The 21,147-nt window shown below is 43.1% G+C and overlaps 2 protein-coding genes across 8 annotated transcripts in view; one reads left to right on the top strand and one right to left on the bottom strand.

Moving 5' to 3' along the window:
- Positions 1–21,147, bottom strand: part of tbc1d22a (TBC1 domain family, member 22a) — a 198,151-nt gene that overhangs the window by 81,598 nt on the left and 95,406 nt on the right. For all 6 annotated transcript variants that reach the window (XM_035748532.2, XM_035748529.2, XM_035748530.2 and 3 more), the window contains one exon: positions 13,156–13,262. In XM_035748532.2, coding sequence (XP_035604425.1) covers positions 13,156–13,262 — 107 coding nt within the window. The remainder of the gene's footprint in view (positions 1–13,155; positions 13,263–21,147) is intronic.
- The window catches only part of LOC118366132 (uncharacterized), an 89,693-nt gene continuing 78,359 nt past the window's right edge, over positions 9,814–21,147 (top strand). For both annotated transcript variants that reach the window (XR_004821888.2, XM_052491737.1), the window contains exon 1: positions 9,814–10,018. Coding sequence is in view for 1 of the 2 variants with exons in the window: in XM_052491737.1 (XP_052347697.1) it covers positions 9,989–10,018 (30 nt within the window). In the remaining variant the exon portion in view is untranslated. The remainder of the gene's footprint in view (positions 10,019–21,147) is intronic.

The following is a 21,147-nucleotide window of genomic DNA, read 5'->3' on the forward strand; positions in this document are numbered from 1 at the left end:
CCCATTGTTTCATTCTCCTCTCTCCAGGGCTCGCGGGTCACGACTTCAAAGGGAAGTCGTTTAAACGTAATTTAAAAAACATCACAAAAAAAATCAAATAGTATTTTTTGACAGAAACGCCTTCTCGAACATGTGAACTTGCATGTGCCTTAATATCAAACTTATATGCCATCTGTAAGTAGGAATAAAATAGTTAAATTACGAGACCAGTTGGCTTAGCCAAAGGAACAGACCGCAGCCTTCCCGCTAGCCATGATTGGCTGAGATAATGAGTGGGCTGGACATGCAGAGATGAGTTTGGATTGGTCTATCTATCTATCTATCTATCTATCTATATATATATATATCTCTATATATATATATATATATATATCTCATATAGTTCAATAGCAACTATTTTACAACCAAAGACATTTGATATGGCTTCGAGTTACAGAGTGCGAGAAATGAGCATTGGCCATTGCGATCGCATAGGCTTCACTGGGCCGTAGGCTACAACTGCAACGGTTTATGGAGATTACATTCACTTTTAGACTAATGCATGGCTACTAGTGGGTATAACAGTATATTTAGAATAATTTTAACAGTAACATTTAACAGCCTAATTGTCAACCCAAAATGCATGACAATCACTGGATTAGGTGGCACATTAGAATTTTTGGAAACATGAATATATATAAATGTATTACTGAATACCATTTTAGTAGTCTATTACACTTTTTAATAAAGCACCGACTTAAGATGATGCCGCATAGAAAAATTGGTGTGATCAAATTATGGACTGGTGCCACCAACTGAAAATGTTTGTCTGGAACCTTGCTTTCCCTGGCTCTCCTCCCTCTCTCCATGTCTCCCACACCTCCCTCCTGGGCACAAATGAATGAATCTAATTGGCAGGGGTGCGCTAGGGTGAGATATTTCCCCAAACAGAGACTGGCATTACCCAGCCCTGGGCTCCAACCACAGCCACCCCCACACAGAAGCAAGCTGAACCAGGCAGAAGCTATGAGTCATAGTCCTGCTTAAAACATCCCAGAGGAGTAATACCAGGATAGAAACCCACTGCACCCCTCACTACATCACCTCAACACTGACTGCACCAGCAGGCGGCACCAGCCTCCCACAGCAGGGACCCTAGCTCCCAGCTAAACTGGCAGAAAGTAAAGTGTGTGTGTGTGTGTGTGTGTATGGTCTCTCCAGTTGTTTGTGAGACAGATTCACACAAACCTTGCTCTTAATCCAGCCTTCTACCAAAGTCAGGGATGGACAACTGGCGGCCCGCAGCCCCCCTTTTGAAGGCTCTTGGATCAATTCCCCCCCGGTCGGGGTCTCAACTGTTGCCAGAGATTGTTATGATCATTTCTCTACCATAAACCCCCTCCAACGTGTAACCACAACAGCCCAGGACCTCCACATCCTGCTACTTCACCCGCGGGATCGTCTGAGACCAGCCAACTGATGAAACTGCGGGTTTGCGCCCTAAAATAGTTTCTGCACAAACTGTCACATACCATCTCACGGAAGCTCATCTGCCTGCTTGTCATCCTCACCAGGGTCTTGACCTGACTGCAGCTCGGCTTCATAACCAACTTGTGGAAAAATGCTCACCTTCGACGGCCACTTGAACACTGGAGAAGTGCGCTCTTCACAGATGAAACCCGGTTTCAACTGTATCGGGCAGATGGCAGAAAGTGTGGATGGCGTCGTGTGGGCGAATGGCTCGCTGGTTTCAACGTTGTGAACAGAGTGCCCCTGCGGTGGCGGTGGGGCTATGGTATGGGCAGGCATAAGCTACCGACAACTAACACAATTGCATGTTATCGATGACAATTTGAATGCAAAGAGAAGCCGTGAAGAGATCCTGAGGCCCATTGTCGCACCATTCATCAGTCAGCATTACCTCATGTTTTAGCATGACAACACGTCGCAAGGATCACCCATTGAGCATGTTAGGGATGCTCTGGATCAACGTGTACGACAGCGTGTTCCAGATCCCGCCTATATCCTGCAACTTAGTAAAGCCATTGAAGAGGAGAGGGACATTCCACAGGCCCCAATTGATTTTGTTAGTCAGTCTCATTTAGTAAATATTTTCTTGATTCTATTTTCTTAAAACTGCACTGTTGGTTAATTAAGGGATTGTAAGTAAGCATTTCATAGTAAGGTCTACTACGCATGTTGTATACGGCGCACGTAACAAATAAAATTGGAATAGATTTTATATTTAAAGTGATCGTATGGTTGGTGACATATTTCAAAACATTTTCATGTTTGTAGCTACTTTCTAAGTAAATAAAAAGAAACGTCCTATCAGTGTCAACTGTGATTATTTTCAGTAAACTTAACATGTGTAAATATTTGAACAAACATAAGATTCAACAACAGACAAATTGAACAAGTTCCACAGACATGTGACTAACAGAAATGGAATAATGGGACCCTGAAAAAAAGGGAGTGAAAATCAAAAGTAACAGTCAGTATATGGTGTGGCCACCAGCTGCATTAAGTACTGCAGTGCATCTCCTCCTCATGGACTGCACCAGATTTGCCAGTTCTTGCTGTGAGATGTTACCCCACTCTTCCACCAAGGCACCTGCAAGTTCCCTGACATTTCTGGGGGGGAAAGGCCCTAGCCCTCAGATCCAACAGGTCACAGACGTGCTCAATGGGATTGAGATCCGGGCTCTTCGCTGGCCATTGCAGAACACTGACATTCATGTCTTGAAGGAAATCACGCACAGAACGAGCAGTACGGCTGGTGGCATTGTCATGCTGGAGGGTCATGTCAGGATGAGCCTGCAGGAAGGGTACCACAAGGGAGGAGGATGTCTTCCCTGTAATGCACAGCATTGAGATTGCCTGCAATGGCAAACTCAGTCCAATGATGCTGTTCTGGCAAAATCCTGCACGGAGCCTTCACTGTGCACTGCCACTTTAAGAGTGCATCAGCAGTAAGGAAGGAGGAAATAAAGGCAGCTCTTTCAGCTCTTTTGGGAGGGGCTCTTGGGTGGCGCGACAGTTTGATTGTGTGTACTGTGCTGCAGAAGTTTTGTTTGTTTTCAGCGTGTGTAGTTTATAAAGTATTAAACTCAATCATCGGTGTGATCGCTCTAGGTCGGTTGTTTTCGTTTGAGACCGCGCCCGTTATGGACCGCATGGATTAGTAGCAACCTTGTTGCGAAGCTTTAACATACAAACCAACAAACCATCGGACAGTCAGACAGTACACCTGCACGCCTGAAGACTACAGCTAAGATCTCTCTTGTTCTCTTTCTCTTCCCTCTATCGTTCCAGTGCTTTACCCTGCAACAGACTCTCTATTTTTCCAATGCACTTCCCATTGAAGTTCATTAGAGCTGGACTATTATTGCCCTGCCAGAAGTAATTGGGTGGACATTTTAGTTAAAAGGGAGGTTGCTTGCAAGTTGTGTATTGTTATGTGAACTGTATTGAGGTCAGGTGTATTAATGACATGTGGCTGAGAAGATTGTGGACATTTTTAAGGCCTTTGTTGTATCTATGAATACCTCCCACATTCATACCCTCTGCACTCCTCCACTGGACGATAATACATATTATTGCAAATCCTCTGTTGATGACTGGGTTCTTTCTTGTATGAAGTTGCTGTTAAATTGCTCTGCCATTATTAGTATTATTATTATTGTATGAGGTATTCTTGTTGGGGTTACCCCTTTTTTTCTCTCCATTGGCTATCTGGTAAACAGACTACACTCTAGGCAGTCTCTTCTGCTGATGTGTGTGGGTCTGGTAGTGGTACTCTCTCTATTCTACTATTTTCCTTTCGGCATGGTTAATACCTGCATGGCGCCCGAAAAAAATCTCTCTTTGCCCCTCTCTAATAAATACCGCTACACTGTGACACACTGCCTCAGAACATGCAGGACTCTCTACCTCCAAATCAATCCCGCTCTAGAGTACAGGCCTCGGGGTAACGCTAATTCCATTTACGATAAACGCAAATCCGACCATCACCCCTGGTGAGACAAAACAGCAACCCGCAACTCGTCAGTGAAGATTCACTTTTTGTCCTGTCTGGTCCAGCAACGGTTGGTTTGTGCCCATAGGAGACTTTGTTGCCGGTGATGTAAAGGTAGGTCCTCACCAGACAACAGGCCTACAAGCCTTCATTCCAGCCTCTCTCAGCTTATTGAGGACATTCTGAGCACTCATGTTGGGATTATGCGTTCCAGGTGTAACTTGGCAGTTGCTGTTGCCATGCTGTACCTGTCCCGCAGGTGTGATGTTCCGATATACCGATCCTGTGCAGATGTTACATGTGGTCTGCCACTGCGAGGACTATCAGCTGTCCGCCCTGTCTCCCTGTAGCGCTGTCTTAGGCGTCTCACAGTATGGACATTGTAATGTATTGCCCTGGCCACACCTTAGTCCTCATGCCTCCTTGCAGCATGCCTAAGGCACGTTCATGCAGATGAGCAGGGACATCTTTCTTTTGGAGTTTTTCCAGAGACAGTAGAAAGGCCTCTTTAGTGTCCTAAGTTTTCATAACTGTGACCATAATTGCCTACCGTCTGTGAGCTGTTAGTGTCTTAGCCTCTCTGGGATCATTGGGACGCTAGCGTCCCACCTCAACAACAGGCCGTAAAATTGCAGGGCGCCAAATTCAAACAGAAATCCCATAATTAAAATTAAAAAGTATTATACACCATTTTAAAGATAAACTTCTTGTTAATCCAACCACAGTGTCCAATTTCAAAAAGAAAGCGCAACCATGCGATTATGTTAGGACTGCGCCTAGCCACAAGAAACCATGCAGACATTTTCCAGCCAAAGAGAGGGCTAACAAAAGTCAGAAAAAGCGATTAAATGAATCACTAACCTTTGATGATCTTCATCTGGTGGCACTCCCAGGACTCCATGTTACACAATAAATGTTTGTTTTGTTCGATAATGTCCCTCTATGTCCAAAAACCTCAATTTTGTTGGTGCGTTTAGTTCAGTAATCCAATAGGCACAAAGCGCTCTCAACATCCAGACAAAAAGTTTAAAAAGTACAATAAAAGTTGGTAGAAACATGTCAAACGATGTTTAAAATCAAATTGTTGTTTTTGTCATAAATAATCAATTATATTAAACCGGACAAAAGCTTTGTCAATAGAAAAGGAGAAACAAGGCAGGTGCGTTCCCAATCGTGCGCTGGACTCAGGTCTGGAAATGTCCACTGTCCACTCATTGAAAGTGCTGTATCTCCCTCATTTTTCAGAGTACAAGCCTGAAACAATGCATAAAGACTGGCCACATGTAGAAGAAGCCATAGAGATAGTGAACTGGGTCTTTGTATGGTGGATAGGCTTTAAATGGAAGAACAGCCTTTCAAAATAATAGTACTTCCCGGATGGATTTTTCTCAGGTTTTCACCTGCCATATCAGTTCTGTGTTTCGAAGACATTATTTTAACAGTTTTGGAAACTTGAGTGTTTTCTATCCAAATCTACCAATTATACACATATCCTAGCTTCTGGGCCTGAGTAGCAGGCAGTTTAATTTGGGCACGCTTTTCATCCAAAATTCCAAATGCTGCCCACTACCCAAGTGAAGTTAACAACCGTTCCACAGGTGCATGTTCATTAATTGTTTATGGTTCATTGAACAAGCATGGGAAACCGTGTTTAAACCCTTTACAATGAATATGTGTGAAGTAATTTGGATTTTTACTAATTATCTTTAAAAGACAGGGTCCTGAAAAAGGGGACGTTTAGCTGCAGACCACTTGTGCAATACATTAGGAGATAAAGCAGCCAGTTTCTTCCCTTCACCTGTAACATAACTTTACATTATGAAGCTTACCTTCGTTCCCCTGAACAGTTGAGCCAGTCACGTTTGTTTGTAAATAGCACAATGGGAGTTGCAACTATTCCTTCACAGAAAATACATTAGAGCAACACAGCCGGCGGAAAATAGCTTCTTTTTCATAAGATGACAACGGAAGCCCAAAGTTATTTGGCTGGCAGCCACACAAGTAAATGAGCTTATGATGAAAAACCAAGGTATTTTTTAGCAAAAATTATGCATGGCCATCCTATTTCTAATATTTATCATGGAAAAAAATGTTGCCTGATATATTTCATAATGTTTTGTTTAAAGTTAGTCTTGCATTTTACTGGAGAAAAGTGGTCTGGCTACACCGAGAAAAGTACTGGAGAAAAGTAGCTACACATCAGTCAAAGCGCTATCTGCTGTTAGAATGCCCGTTCGTGTATGAATTGTCATCCTAGTGAAGTGCAACTGAAGCACAACATGTGTGTGATGCTGGGCAGAAATGACAATAAATAGAATTTTAAAAAAGGAGGAAAAATATTTTCTCTTTACTGCATCATTCTGCATTAAATAGAAAGTTAAACTTACGCATCACGTTTTCTAAGTAAGTGGCTGAATTAACAAGGTGAAGGAGCATCATATTGTGTAAACTTCCTGCCGTGTTTCAGGAGTCAAAGTCCTTTGGATGAGTTCTGTATAGCTGCCACTGCTAGTTTATTGGCCATGTACCCAAAATATCAATGTTTTGTTCCCCGAGCCACCTTATGGCAAGGTGCTCCATCATGCTGGAAAAGGCATTGTTGGTCACCAAACTGTTCCTGGACGGTTGGGAGAAGTTGCTCTCGGAGGATGTGTTAGTACCATTCTTTATTCATGGCTGTGTTCTTAGGCAAAATTCTGAGTGAGCCCACTCCCTTGGCTGAGAAGCAACCCCACACATGAATGGTCTCAGGACGCTTTACTGTTGGCATGACACAGGACTGATGGTAGCGCTCACCTCGTCTTCTCCGGGACAAGCTTTTTTCCCCCAGACGCCCCAAACAATCGGAAAGGGGATTCAGAGAAAATTACTTTACCCCAGTCCTCAGCAGTCCAATCCCTGTACATTTGGCAGAATATCAGTCTGTCCCTGATGTTTTTCCTGTAGAGAAGTGGCTTCTGTGCTGCCCTTCTTGACACCAGGCCATCCTCCAAAAGTCTTCGCCTCACTGTGCGTGCAGATGCACTCACACCTGCCTGCTGCCATTCCTGAGCAAGCTCTGTACTACTGGTGCCCGCAGTTGAATCAACATTAGGAGACGGTCCTGGCTCTTGCCAGATTTTCGTGGGCGCCCTGAAGCCTTCTTCACAACAATTGAGCCGCTCTCCTTGAAGGTCTTGATGATTTGATAAATGGTTGATTTAGGTGCAATCTTACTGGCAGCAATATCCTTGCCTGTGAAGCTCTTTTTGTGCAAAGCAATGATGACGGCACATGTTTCCTTGCAGGTAACCATGGTTGACAGAGGAAGAACAATGATTCCAAGCAACACCTTCCTTTTGAAGCTCCCAGTCTGTTATTCGAACTCAAATCAGCATGACAGAGTGATCTCCAGCCCTGTCCTCATCAACACTCACACGTGTTAACGAGAGAGTCACTGAAATGTCAGCTGGTCCTTTTGTGGCAGGGCTGAAATGCAGTGGAAATGTTCTTTTGGGATTCAGTTCATTTGCATGGCAAAGAGGGACTTTGCAATTAATTGTAATTCATCTGATCACTCTTCATAACATTCTGGAGTATATGCAAATTGCCATCATACAAACTGAGGCAGCAGACTTTATGAAAATGTATATTTGTGTAATTCTCAAAACTTTTGGCCACGACTGTGTGTGTGTGTGTATATATATATATATATATATATATATATATACACACACACACACACGTATAACTTTATGAGCTGGATTGCCTGTCTTTGCAATTCTTTATTTTAGTTTGCTCTCGTTAGCATATTTACCTAGCAGCCACCATGGAAATATGCTATTGTGTATTAAACCATTTATACCGTAAATCCCTGGATGAGAGAAGGACGGTAAGGAAGACATGAAAATCTGGATACCGCCCAACCCTGGTGTGTGTGCTAGCTAGCCAGGGTTTAACATCTTTTTATGTTTGTGTGTCTATCTGCATCTAGTTAAGTAGCGCAGCAGTTACTGAAAAAAATGGTTAACTGTTAATCCAGACAGACAAGAAGATTTCTGAAAGACTGAGAAAAAAATGGCACTTCAAATGCCACCAATTTCACACAACCATGTAAAACTAGATGCCAGTACTTGTATAACACCACAGAAAAGCTACATCAAAAAGGCGGCCATTGTAACAACAAGTAACCTAGTTGCTGGAAAATCATTTAAGTTCCATTTCAAGCTCAAACAGAGGAATTTATTAATATAAAAACAGAAAGAAAAGTATTTTCTATTCCAGATCTGATACTACTCTCACAGTGGCTTTCGTAGTGTTTTATACCATCAATCTCTAGGGGCTCTGAGGTAAATGCTTCCAATTTCCTTCTCTGTTAAGTTAGCCATAGAGCCCGTTAAAAATAGGCTAAATAAACAAGTGGCTCATTAATATCACTGAAGGCGTTTTAGCAACAAGACCCCATAAGGGATCTATTTATTTAGGAGAATTAATAAAAAGCGTGCTTCGGCTCCTTTGTCCCGGAGTAAATGCTACTGCATTCTGTCGACAGCAGCAGTTCCTAAAGGAGCGCCGGAGAGAGGGTGTGTGTGTGTGTTTCCTGTGACCTTGTCTTTATCGAACTATGTGTGTGTGGCAGAGGCACCATTTTTACGGGGCCCAACCCCTCCAGCACCTTAATTAGCTAGTTTGTGATCCATCCTGTCCCAGCTGTAAACCTATTCTCTCTAATACCCACTACTACCATATCCACAGAGACGACAGGGAGTGGAGGGGTTAAATAGCTGAGGAGTGGGGGTCTGGGAAGCCATTACCCTCTTTGTGTATGGGTGTTTTATAGGGTGCTTTTAAAGGATGTACGTCTGTTCTTTTGTCTTGCTACTGAATAAAGCGACATGATCAACTCCAAGATAAAATCATTGTGTTTGTAGGTGAGTGCTCTTGACTGGACTACCTTAATGGCTCTTTTGGTCAAATAAACACCTTCCACTAAAAGACTAACTCTGATAACCAGCTTCACAAGCTTTGTGGCCCCTTCGCTCCCTAAGAGAGCTGCTCACCTCTGACACCATACGTCTTTTTACAGATCACCCAGCTGTGCTAATCAGAGACGGGGTCTCCCAGGGCCCAGCGCAGGGTTCCGAGGTCAGCGTTAATCAGACAGCAGCGTGGGGCTGTGTCCCGCTTCGGCGAATCACAGGGGTTTAGGCTGCACCATTCACACGTCAGTCATCAAAACACAACAGCTGGTGATCGCTCACCTCTTCTCTTCGTGTGTGTGTGTGTGTGTGTGTGTGTGTGTGTGTGTGTGTGTGTGTGTGTGTGTGTGTGTGTGTGTGTGTGTGTGTGTGTGTGTGTGTGTGTGTGTGTGTGTGTGTGTGTGTGTGTGTGTGTGTGTGTGTGTGTGTGTGTGTGTGTGTGTGTGTGTGTGTGTGTGTGTGTGTGTGTGTGTGTGTGTGTGTGTGTGTGTGTGTGTGTGTGTGTGTGTGTGTGTGTGTGTGTGTGTGTGTGTGTGTGTGTGTGTGTGTGTGTGTGTGTGTGTGTGTGTGTGTGTGTGTGTGTGTGTGTGTGTGTGTGTGTGTGTGTGTGTGTGTGTGTGTGTGTGTGTGTGTGTGTGTGTGTGTGTGTGTGTGTGTGTGTGTGTGTGTGTGTGTGTGTGTGTGTGTGTGTGTGTGTGTGTGTGTGTGTGTGTGTGTGTGTGTGTGTGTGTGTGTGTGTGTGTGTGTGTGTGTGTGTGTGTGTGTGTGTGTGTGTGTGTGTGTGTGTGTGTGTGTGTGTGTGTGTGTGTGTGTGTGTGTGTGTGTGTGTGTGTGTGTGTGTGTGTGTGTGTGCCCACAGCTGTGTGAGTTAAAATGCATGTGTGTACCAGTGTGTGTCTGGTACACTCCTCACGGGACTCACTCTAGTGTGTGTGCGTGGTGTGTGTCAGTCGTTGATTGAGTTAAATACAAAGAGCCTCTAGGGAGCAGAACAGAAGCCTGTAAAGTCTCTCTCCATTTGTCTCTACGGTTAATGCTTTCAACAAAAACAGCAGGGATTAAGGTAAGGCACGCCAGCTTCCACAGGTCACGGTGACATGTAAACTGCATCAAGTGGTGTGGGAGACCAATCGAAGAACAGCTAAACAGAAGATGGGGTTAGTTAGCTAGTCTCATGCTTGATTTTGATGCATGCTGGTGCAGAATGAAAGAGAATATGATACACATTGAGTATTGTACATTGGTATATAAAACACACTAACCGACACCCGCATGAGCAATCAACCGTCCCTGGTGATTTTATAAGATGTTTTTGTGGTGATCTGCCTTCAGGGTAGAAAGCTGTAGAAATCTGTCTGACAGCTGGATGTTATTGTGAAGTTTACCATAGAGAGTTTTTTAGGAAACCAAGATTTCAATAATAACATCTGCTTCCTAAAACTAGGAGCAAGGCCATCCAGTGTTGTCAGCCTCATTGAGGCTGCATTGCAAATGGCACCCTATTCCGTATATAGTGCACTTCTTGGTCAAAGGTAGTAGGGACTAGGGTGCCACGTGAGACGCAGACTGAGTGTTAGCCATCCTTTGTATTTTCCTTGAATGTCCAAAGGATTTGGGTCAAAACAGCAGTTTGCCATGCTACACAATGTTGTTTCCTGCTTAATACCTATTATAATATGTTCATCACAATCTTATGTCTTTCCACGGAGATAGCAGTCTTAAAATCTCCACGGAGATAGCAGTCTTAAAATCTCCAAGGAGATAGCAGTCTTAAAATCTCCACTTCTAAGGCGTCAGATAATCTTCAGAGTAAGCATTCCTTTCTACTGCAACAAGCAGAGGCTCAGTTCAGCTCCCGCCCACAGACGCAGACCAACAGTCCCCTGTGTCGCTCTCATACACAGACACAGTCCCACACAGACACACACCTCTAAACAGTGTGAAAGCCAAGTATGAATGTTCCCGGGTTAAAACTGGGTACTGTGAAGTTGTGAATTTTTCTTCACAAGTGCCTGTGAGAATCAGCTTTGTACACACAATTGACTGCGGTAATTAGGGACAAAACAGCACAAAAAGGTTGTCTGGCTGGGAGTGCCTCCTAATGTACTGCTGCCCCTGAAGAGAGGTGAGTCACCAGCATACAAATGGCCCTCTCTGGAGTAGAGACTGGAGACCGCCATCTGAATGACGGATACAAAGAGCACAGGAAAGACGATGAGAGGAGAGAGATGAGAGAAGTGCGGTGAGAGGAGCGGGAGAAAATGCGAGAGCAGGAGAGAGAGAGAATGAGAGATACAGTATGTAGACGATTGCCATTCTGTAGCCCGACGGACGTCCCATGACCATTCATTCCCTATCGTATATAACTTGAAACCATCCTCCATGTACATTTTGTTCATTTATTCGCCATTCTTTGTTTGTCTTATTTTGATTTATTAAAATGTAAATCGACCGAAGACAATAAAACAGCAGTGTTTTACCTGTATAGATGATTATTTGCACTATTAGTACTACTCAAATGAACTGTATTTCATTCTTTTTAATGAGAATACCCCCTAAAATAAAAAATACCCGCTTCAAAAAATATGAGAATAAAAATGGTCTTCCTCTATAGAAGTAGGTCCTGCCTCTCGCTGCATAGTAGAAAGCAGATGATTCAGTCAACGCTCCTGTCGGCCCCAGACTATGGCCACATCGTCTATATGAACGCAGCTGCCTCTTCATTAAAGCCGTTAGATGTAGTTTATCATAGAGCATTGCACTTTATTACGGGCGACAATGTTAGTGGTCATCACTGCAGTCACTACCAGAAAGTTGGTTGGCCCTCTTTGATGTCACGTAGGTTGCGTCACACAATACATTGCTATGTTTTCATTTATAAAGCCCTTTTACACAAAGTCACACTGTACCTAGCAGCATTACTACACTTTAGACATAATGTTACCACACCCCATCTCAGGGATGGCTAACTCTGGACATTCCTTTGGTCTCTACTGAGTTAGGTAAATCAGATTTTAGTTCTTGCACCTTATTTGTGGAACAATCTTCAAAATGTTCTTAAATGTGATGTTCTGGTGCCTCTAGGTGAATACAGAAAGCTGATTGAGGACCTTTTTACTGATGAATGTGTTTGTGTTATAGGACCGTGTTTCTCTTTCTTCTTGCATTTTGTATTTTCTGTCATTTATGTCATTCAGGGTTAATCTGTAAAAGAGCCCTTGGTCTCAGTATGACTCCTTGATCAAATAAAGGTCAAATAAATCAATCTAACTATTCTCATTGCATTGTAATGTATTTAATGAAATGCTGTACCACTACACTGCTTTGGCAATATCTACAAATTGTACTTTATGCCAAAAAAGCTCTGAATTTGAGGTAGTGCGAGAGAGAGAACGAAAGACAGAGAAAGAGAGAACGTGTGACAGAAAAACAAGAGAGAGCACTAGCTGAAGTAAATCAAACCCCCTTTTCCACACCCTGGTGTTATTGCACAACATTTTATCCCTCGCGAGTGTTTAGAAAAAAAACAGCGAGACCAAACGGTGGCATTGGGCACCACCTGGGAACCGTGCCGGGGCGTGTGGCTAGCAGCAGCAATCCGCTCTGAACACACCGCTGAATGGCTGTATGGATGCTGTAGCCTTGCCACCTACCTGCCTGCCTTCCACTGCCTAGCTACCTCTGTGTATGGGGCCATTTACATCAAGGACAAACACACTGGAGTGCTCACACATGGTCACAGTCGCACGGCTCGGATGTGGTTATGGCTGTAAATCAATAAGCGACAAAGAGAGAGAGAGAGAGAAAGTGAGGCGGCAGCGGAACAGTTCCCTGGGTGATACGCTCAACGCCGGCCGCCACAGGGTGGACGTGTTTAAAGGCTGTATCTGGCTTCGGTACAGTCCAGAGAGAGAATATTCATCATTCACACACTAATTCTGAAGAGATGGAACAGAGGGGGAAAGTGGGACGGCGCGACTAACTTACACACAGGGGACTCCACTGTGACTAAACCCGTGTGTATTCATGTGTGTGGCCAATTCACACACACACACACACACACACACACACACACACACACACACACGGAACTACTACACTCCAAAAATACTAAAAATACACACGCCTAACCCGTTCTCTCCTGGGGAGGTGGTACAGACACACAGTGAATGTAAACAGTGGAAAGGAGAATTCATGTACCTGAATGCCGTCCAACAATTTGCTCATGCACCAGAAACTGTCAGCCTCGATGTTTCGCAAAGCCGCCTCCTGCAAGCTGGACACGTCAAAGTTCTCCACCTCCTCCTCTGTAGAGAGAGAGAGAGAGAGAGAGAGAGAGAGAGAGAGAGAGAGAGAGATAATTAGGTCTACCAGCATCACAGCAGGGGCCTTGCATTAAACAGAAGAGAAAAACAAGAAAATAGGGATGGAGAGATGTTCTTGAGAGCCCTTGATGAAGTGTGGTGGTACAGAATGGTATCATCAGAGCTTCGTAGAGAGCCTCTCGAACAGCACCTGTTAACAACACGTCGATTCACACGCCACACTCATTCGCACATACATTACTTACATTGTGCAGACTGTCTGTTCTTACTACATCTTCAACCACAGCCATTCAACTACATCTACTCTCCGCATACATTCAAACATACAGCACTAATCTATATTCTCGTGCCATCTTACTCTTTCAGTATGTTTGCTGCACATAGACCAATCACTTAAACCATGCATTATATCTTCGGAGATTGTAGATGGCTATCAAAAGCCCCATGAAATACCGTACAGATTATGAAGCTAGACATCAGCAATGAAGTCCATTCATGGGTTAAGTGTATGAATGACAGTTGGAACCATTTACCCCTCCACTATGAAATCGGAGATCAGTCTCTGTCCGTTCGTTTGTACAGACTAGGGTTGAATGGCTGGAATCCGGTTAGCGAGATGTATGCTCAAAACCACTGTATGCTCAAAACCGGGATAAATAAGTGAGAAACCAGTCAAATGATAATAAATGATTTATATGAAGAGCATAGCGTGAAATGGAAATGTTCAATTATACGTGGTGTCTAAATCTGGCGTTGCTACGGCCTCTGTGTGATGAATCGAGGCTCAGGGTGGGGACAGACAGCCCATCTCAGTATGGGGCGCAGTTCACAATGCATGTAGACCTATCATCTCATCATGGGAACTTTTTGTCTTGTGACGGGGAGGCCTACATATGCTGCAGTGATACAAAGACTGAATGCGCGTCTAATTCGCCCATCTCCATCCGGCTTTCGAGGATCCCCCTTGTTTTTAAACAGCCTATCACTCGAATACCGTTGCTTAAATCAGTGCACGCGTGAGCACTCTCTCGCAGTCTCTCTCCAACTCCATGCAAATTGCATCCAAAATAGAAGATCCTGTTCTAGATTGATATATAGCCCTATATATAGATGTCCTAGCCTACCTCTTCCAGGTATTACATTCAACACAGTGTTAGCCTTATATTTAGCTAATTAATGATGGGTTATGCATAATAAGCTTCTAACTTATAGCCTCTGTCTCATGTGCAATACACAAGCACCTGTGCTCCGCTGGCTTCTCTTTGAAAAAGACTCCTTATCTCTTGGAGTCCCACGCAGGAAAAGCTTTTAGTTTTGTTGCTTTTCTTTTACCAATAGACAATTGGTGCAGCGGTCTAAGTTACTGCATCTCAGTGCTAGAGGCGTCACTACAACCTGGAAATGAACCCGGGTCTGTATCACAAACGGACGTGATTTGTAATCCCATAGGGAGGCACACAATTGACCCAGCGTCGTCCGGGTTAAGGTTTGGCTGGGGTCGGCCATCACTCTAAATGAGAATTTGTGCTTAAGGATAGGGGACAGCATTATCACTTTGGATGAATTGCGTGCCCATAGCGAACTGCCTCCTACTCTGTCCCAGATGCTAATATATGCTTATTATTATTACTATTGGATAAAAAAACACTGAAGTTTTTAGGACTGTTTGAATTATGTCTGTGAGTATAACAGAACTCATAGGGCAGGCAAACTTCCAAACAGGGAGTGGAAATTCTGGGGCTGGTTGATATTCAACTCGTCGCCTATTCACATCCCAGTAAGATATGGATCTGTACGCACTTCCTACGCCTTCCACTAGATGTCAACAGTCAGTAGAACGTGGAATGAAGCCTCTAGTGTGATGTGGGACCGGATGGGAGGGTAATGAGTCAGTGGTCTGGCAGAATGCCAGTTCCTGGTGGCGCACATTACTCATGATATCGCATTGCGTTCCATTACTCTGTACACAAAAACGAATGCTCCGGTTAGAACGTAATTGGATATATGATAATAACATCCTGAAGTTTGATTCTCTACTTAGTTTGACCAGTTTATTCAACCTGGAATATAACTTTTTGAAGTTTTCGCCCAAGTTCGCAAGGACCAGCGCCAACTTTTGGACATATGAGCTAAACGGGCTAGCAAAGGCAGCTAATTGGACACTAGTAATGGACATTATCGAAGAAAACAACCATTTATTGCAGAACTAGGATTCCTTGCAATGCATTCTGATGAAAGATCATCAAAGGTAAGGGAATATTTATGATGTAATTTCGTATTTCTGTTGACTCCAACATGGCGGAGAAATATATTTACGTCTGAGCGCCGTCTCAGATTATTGCATGGTATGCTTTTTTCCTACCGTTTTTTTTAAATCTGACACAGCGGTTGCATTAAGAATCAGTGTATCTTTAATTATATGTAAAACATGCATCTTTCCTCAAAGTTTATGATGAGTATTTCTGTTATATGACATGGCTCTCTGTAATTACTCCGGATATTTTGGAGGCATTTCTGAACATGGCGCAAATGTAAACTGAGATTTGATATAAATATGCATATTATCGAACAAAATATAAATATATTGTGTAACATAATGTCCTATGAGTGTCATCTGATTAAGATTATCAAAGGTTAGTGATTCACTTTATCTTTAATTCTGCTTTTGTGACCATCTTTGGCTGGGAAAAATGGCTGCGTGTTTTTTTGGATTTGGTGATGAGCTAACAAATATATGTTGTGTTTTTTTTAAGTTTTTTTTTTTTTAATCGTACACGATGGGTACATTTACAAGATGTTTATCTTTCATTTGCTGTATTGGACTTGTTAATGTGTGAAAGTTAAATATTTCTAAAAATATATTTTTGAATTTCCCGCGCTGCCTTTTCAGAGGAATGTGTGTGTGTGGGGGGGGGATCCTAGACAGGTTAACTGACTTGCCTAGTTAAATAAAAAGGTTAAATAAAAGAAAGAAAATATTTGAAGAGGGACGCAAGCGCTTTGATGAATGTTAAATACAGCAGCCAATAGATCTCACGGGTAGTTTGAAAGAAGAGCCAACGCGCGATGGCGGTAGGCTACAACAGTTGTGTTTTCAGACCCATAACCATTCAACATTTGTGAAGAGAAGCCTTCTGCATCTAATTATAGTCCTATATTATTCAAGGATGTCATTAGAATAATGAAGACAAGGACAACAAAACATGTCATTTAACTGTTGATAGCGATGAATGATTGAAGCAACAATGGAGAGAAAGAGGTAGGCTAATAACATTAGGGGAGATTAAAGCTATAGACTGTATGCATCTCCAAACTAATTATACAAACAGGCCCCATCATTTTTCCATAAAATACAATAGAGTAATAGAGTTCATACTCAAAAAGATTAGCCTACTGGAGCTAGTTTCATTGATTTACCCAAGAGAGCATATAGCTAGCTACATCTATGGGCTTTTATGTTTTTCTATTGTGCTCAATGAGCAGTAGCCTATATCATATATGTATTGGATAATGACACGATCATTTGGGCTTTTTGGGGTTTGGGGAAATGTTAATGTAGGGCTCACAAATTGTATGTAATATATGTCTCATCAGGTTCGGGCAGCATCAGGATAGAATTTTAATGCTGATCAAAGCTCTAATCAAATCCAGACATATTTAGATGCCTTATAATGCTTTGAATAACACTTCCGGGTTTGGTGGGAAATACTGGGTTAGCCGGGAGCAAAGTCATTTATTCTCAGGATGGAACATTAGTAAAATACTTGGAAAATATTCAACCGTAGTACATATGTTCTTTACTACCTCTTACAGACACCACTGGCCCATTCTTTGACGGAACTTGGATGAATGATGAGTCTGGCCATAGAGATCAAACATTTACACAACTACACTGATTGGCGCTATAGTAATCAACTGAAATTCCAAAACTTTGACCAAGCCTACCTCCTGTCCCATTTGTGTTACAGTCATGGACATTTTGTACAAATGTAAATATGAGCAACACGTTTCCGATAAGGACCAATAAGCTTGGCCCATTATATACAGCGATTAAAATAAAGTAAAAAAATACTTTAAAAAAAAAGACTTAACCGTTTTCTCTCTCTCACTCTCATTGATCCACACAACATAAAATGGGGGTTGGGGTCTTCATAATTCGTTGCCTTGTTAACCATACCTCCTTCAATTACTTCTATATGTCCGTCGTGTGTGGACCTGGGTTCATTTAGACCCGGTGTAATATCATCTGTTATCACGCTGATGGGTGCATTCGGGATCATTAACGTATAATCAGATTGACGAGGCGAGGGGAACATGAGTGTATGACAGATACAGGGTGTGGGGCTGTGCGTGTGCTCAGTGGCTACTCTGACAGGTAACACCAGAGGAGGTGAGCAGCAGGCAAGCCCTCGGGTAAATAGGGAGAGGAGAGAAGAGAAACTGCTGAAGCCGGGCACTAATGGACAGGGAGAAGGGATGGTTGGATTGTTCAAAGACAAGGAGAGCCTTTTTCAGGAGCCCTTAATACGGTAGTTACCAAAGATTTCTGTAGAAAAGCCAACGATAAAGCCTTGCGCTTGATTCAGAAGCCCTGCACCCCGGGTGCATTTTGAACCATTGCATTTGTCTGCAGGGGCAAACTCCGCCTACCCGGCAGACCAGGAAAGCTAAATCAAGTGTGCCCACTGTGCTGGCCAATCGGATAGCTCATATCAATGTGCCTGCAGCTTCCACGAAACTATCGAAGAATACAGCTGTTTCTATGAGTGAGTTCATGTTTAAGTTTCTATTCAGCACTCTCAACACTGTTTGATTCCTCAACACTTTTCCAAAACAAAAAATGTGCTTCTCCCTACTTACACTCGCGCTACAACCGGCACTGCAGTTGCAATGAATGAAGTAGCCAAGGATATAGACATGTTGCGTTTTTATTATTAGCAGCTCGTCGTGTCCATTTTAATATCGCAGAATATTTTACTTTTTCTGCTCATAGGAACAACATCAATTCGTGCATGAGGCAGAAATAATGTGGTGCGACTCTAGTTTCACCATCAGGTGGAAGGAAGACTGTGTCCCCCCTCTCTCTGGTCAGTCTCACCAGAGGAAACGACAGGGACAGTGAGAGGCAGACAGTCTGCTGCTCTCTCCTTTCCTCAGCTGAGATTGACCATCAGATGCAGGTACCATCAGTAAAATTTTAAAAAGCTTCGTATTTCAATTTATGTTCAGCTGTGCCAAGCAAGTGACAACAGATCTATTTTATCAAAGCACGAGTTTAGAATTATAATATGGTCTGAGAAGAACGATATTGGCAGGCCAATCATAGCCAATATGCTGTGAAAATGTATTAGGCCTAATGCACAAACCTCATTCCTACATAACTATTTTTATTAGGTTAATGTTGCATTAAGTTAAATGTTGCAGGCTTACATCTTAAGTCATGTTTAATCTGAGCGGTAGATCTAGACTTGCTTTTTGACTCCGAAAGTGATATTGATTTAGAAAGGGTTGGGGAGACAATTAGACCCTCCCCAGGTCTAAACTGCCAGTTTAACACTGTTTTGTTGAATTGAGGTGAGGGTTGGGGAGATATTTGTGTAGATCTGCTAGGAGTGTACAAGTATCTTGAGGGTAAGAGGGTTGATGTGGAATTGGGGCTAACTCAGAGTATGGATGAACAAGGGCACAAGACAGAAGGCGCTGTGTATCTATTCCTCTAACGTCTGTACTACATGTTCCACAAATCAACAGCTCCCCCTGTGGTCACTGTATGAACTGAAGCCTGCTCTGAAGTGATAGAACAATGTTATAGAAGTGAATTTCCCTTGGGAGGGAAGCACAACAAATTATATTTTCTTTATTATATTGGGAGATCTGAGTCACCTACACAGTGTTCTCTCTCAGCCAGTGTTCTCGGCTATATTTAGCCACACACTTACTCTGCCCGGCATACTCTTTACAAAGACAAGTCACTGGGGCCACCAGACAGTTTCTGACGTCATCAGTAGTAGACGCCACAAAGCTACGAGTTCCATTTCTATGAGTCGACGTGACACGCACAAACCCAGGGGGGGTAGGTCAGTAATAATAAGAGCCTTTTGCTGAGAGGAAGAACGTGTCAGTAAGAGTGTGTTACGGGCATTATGATTATGGCTCATGGTGCCCCCGAAAAACAGAAGAGTTATAGGTGAGCAGTCAGACTATGTGGGTTAAATAGGCAGAGTGAAAAGTCCCAAGGTGTACTGTTCCTAGCGCCACACAAACAGACACTCTCCCTCTCGCTCTCTAAGGGTAGGACCAGGCCATCTGTCCAACCGTATTGTCAGGAGAGAGGGCCTGTGGCCATTCAGCCGCTATAGAGGCAAGGTGACATGAAGCATCACACAAACACAAAGAGAGAGAGAGGTGGCACAGCCACTGAGCATCACACTGACTAGACACAGGAACCAAAGAAAGGATGGAGAGCAGAAGACTAGAGAGCAGGGATACAAGGTGAAGCCCAGGACATGGGAGGGTGAGATAAAGGTGTTTGACCATTAATAGCGTGCTACAGGCATATGGAGACACACTAGTACACCCAAATGCACTAGGGCTGAAACCCAATTAGTCGACCAGTTGATAGGCTGTTCGTCGATCGAGATGTCGAGCAGTAGCACCAGAAAACTGAAATAATAATATTTTGTCATGGAGTAGCCTACAAGACACCTGTCTGATTGGCACCTGTCTGAGAGGACTGATCCACTGTGGAGGCTGTTGGCACAGTCCAACAATCTAAGACACGTGCTACTCAAATTCTATATGGTTATATTATGGAAGAACAATGGTGCAACACAAAAAATGATATCATTTTATAACAAATGCACTTTCTCCCGCGGTGAAGAGGGGTTGCTGTCCGCGGTTCTAAAACAGTGCGCTATTGAATTGGCACGTTTTCCTAGACTATGTTGCTATGTGCATAATCGCCAGAGTTACCCAGCATGTTGGTGTTGAGAACAACGCGGCGGAGGCAGCAGTGGAGTTAGGAGATGAGAAAACAGCCCCAGCATTTATAGTCTAAGAAAAGTGAGGAAATAATTAGGTCTTTAATCGACAGCCTCTAACTGTTAAATGTGCCTGGCTTTATAAATCATCAATATACACTACTGTTCAAAAGTTTGGAGTCACTTAGAAATGTCCTCGTGGGTTTGATTACAGGCTCTAACCAGAATAGTAAGAGTGGGAGGCCCCGGTGCACAACTGAGCAAGAGGACAAGTACATTAGTGTCTGTAGTTTGAGAAACAGACGCCTCACAAGTCCTCAACTGGCAGCTTCATTAAATAGTACCCGCAAAACACCACTCCGGGATGCTGGCCTTCAAGGCAGAGTTCCTCTGTCCAGTGTCTGTGTTATTTTGCCCATCTGATTATTTTTTTATTTTTTATTGGCCAGTCAGATATGTTTTGCAGGTACTACAGGGTTTTCTAATGATCAACTAGCCTTTTAAAATGGTAAACTTGGATTAGCTAACATAACGTGCCATAAGAACACAGGAGTGATGGCTGCTGATAATGGGCCTCTGTACGCCTATGTAGATACTCCATTAAAAAGCAGCTGTTTCCAGCTTCCATTAGACATTTATAACATTAACCATGTCTACACTATTTCTGATCAATTGAATGTTATTTTAAAATGGACCCCAAAAAAAAGAAAAGTGTTGTTTTTTTTTCAAAAACAAGGACATTTCTAAGTGACCCCAAACTATTGAAAGGTTGTGTAAAACTAAATAAATCTGATAGATCCTGCTTGTGTTGGCTGGGAGTGTTTGTTTAATAGCGCCACGCCTGATAAACAACTTGACTCATTCGGCTGTTTTTAATCTTTGCTATG

The sequence above is a fragment of the Oncorhynchus keta genome, chromosome 33 (genome assembly GCF_023373465.1).
Source record: "Oncorhynchus keta strain PuntledgeMale-10-30-2019 chromosome 33, Oket_V2, whole genome shotgun sequence".
NCBI classification, from domain to species: domain Eukaryota; kingdom Metazoa; phylum Chordata; class Actinopteri; order Salmoniformes; family Salmonidae; genus Oncorhynchus; species Oncorhynchus keta.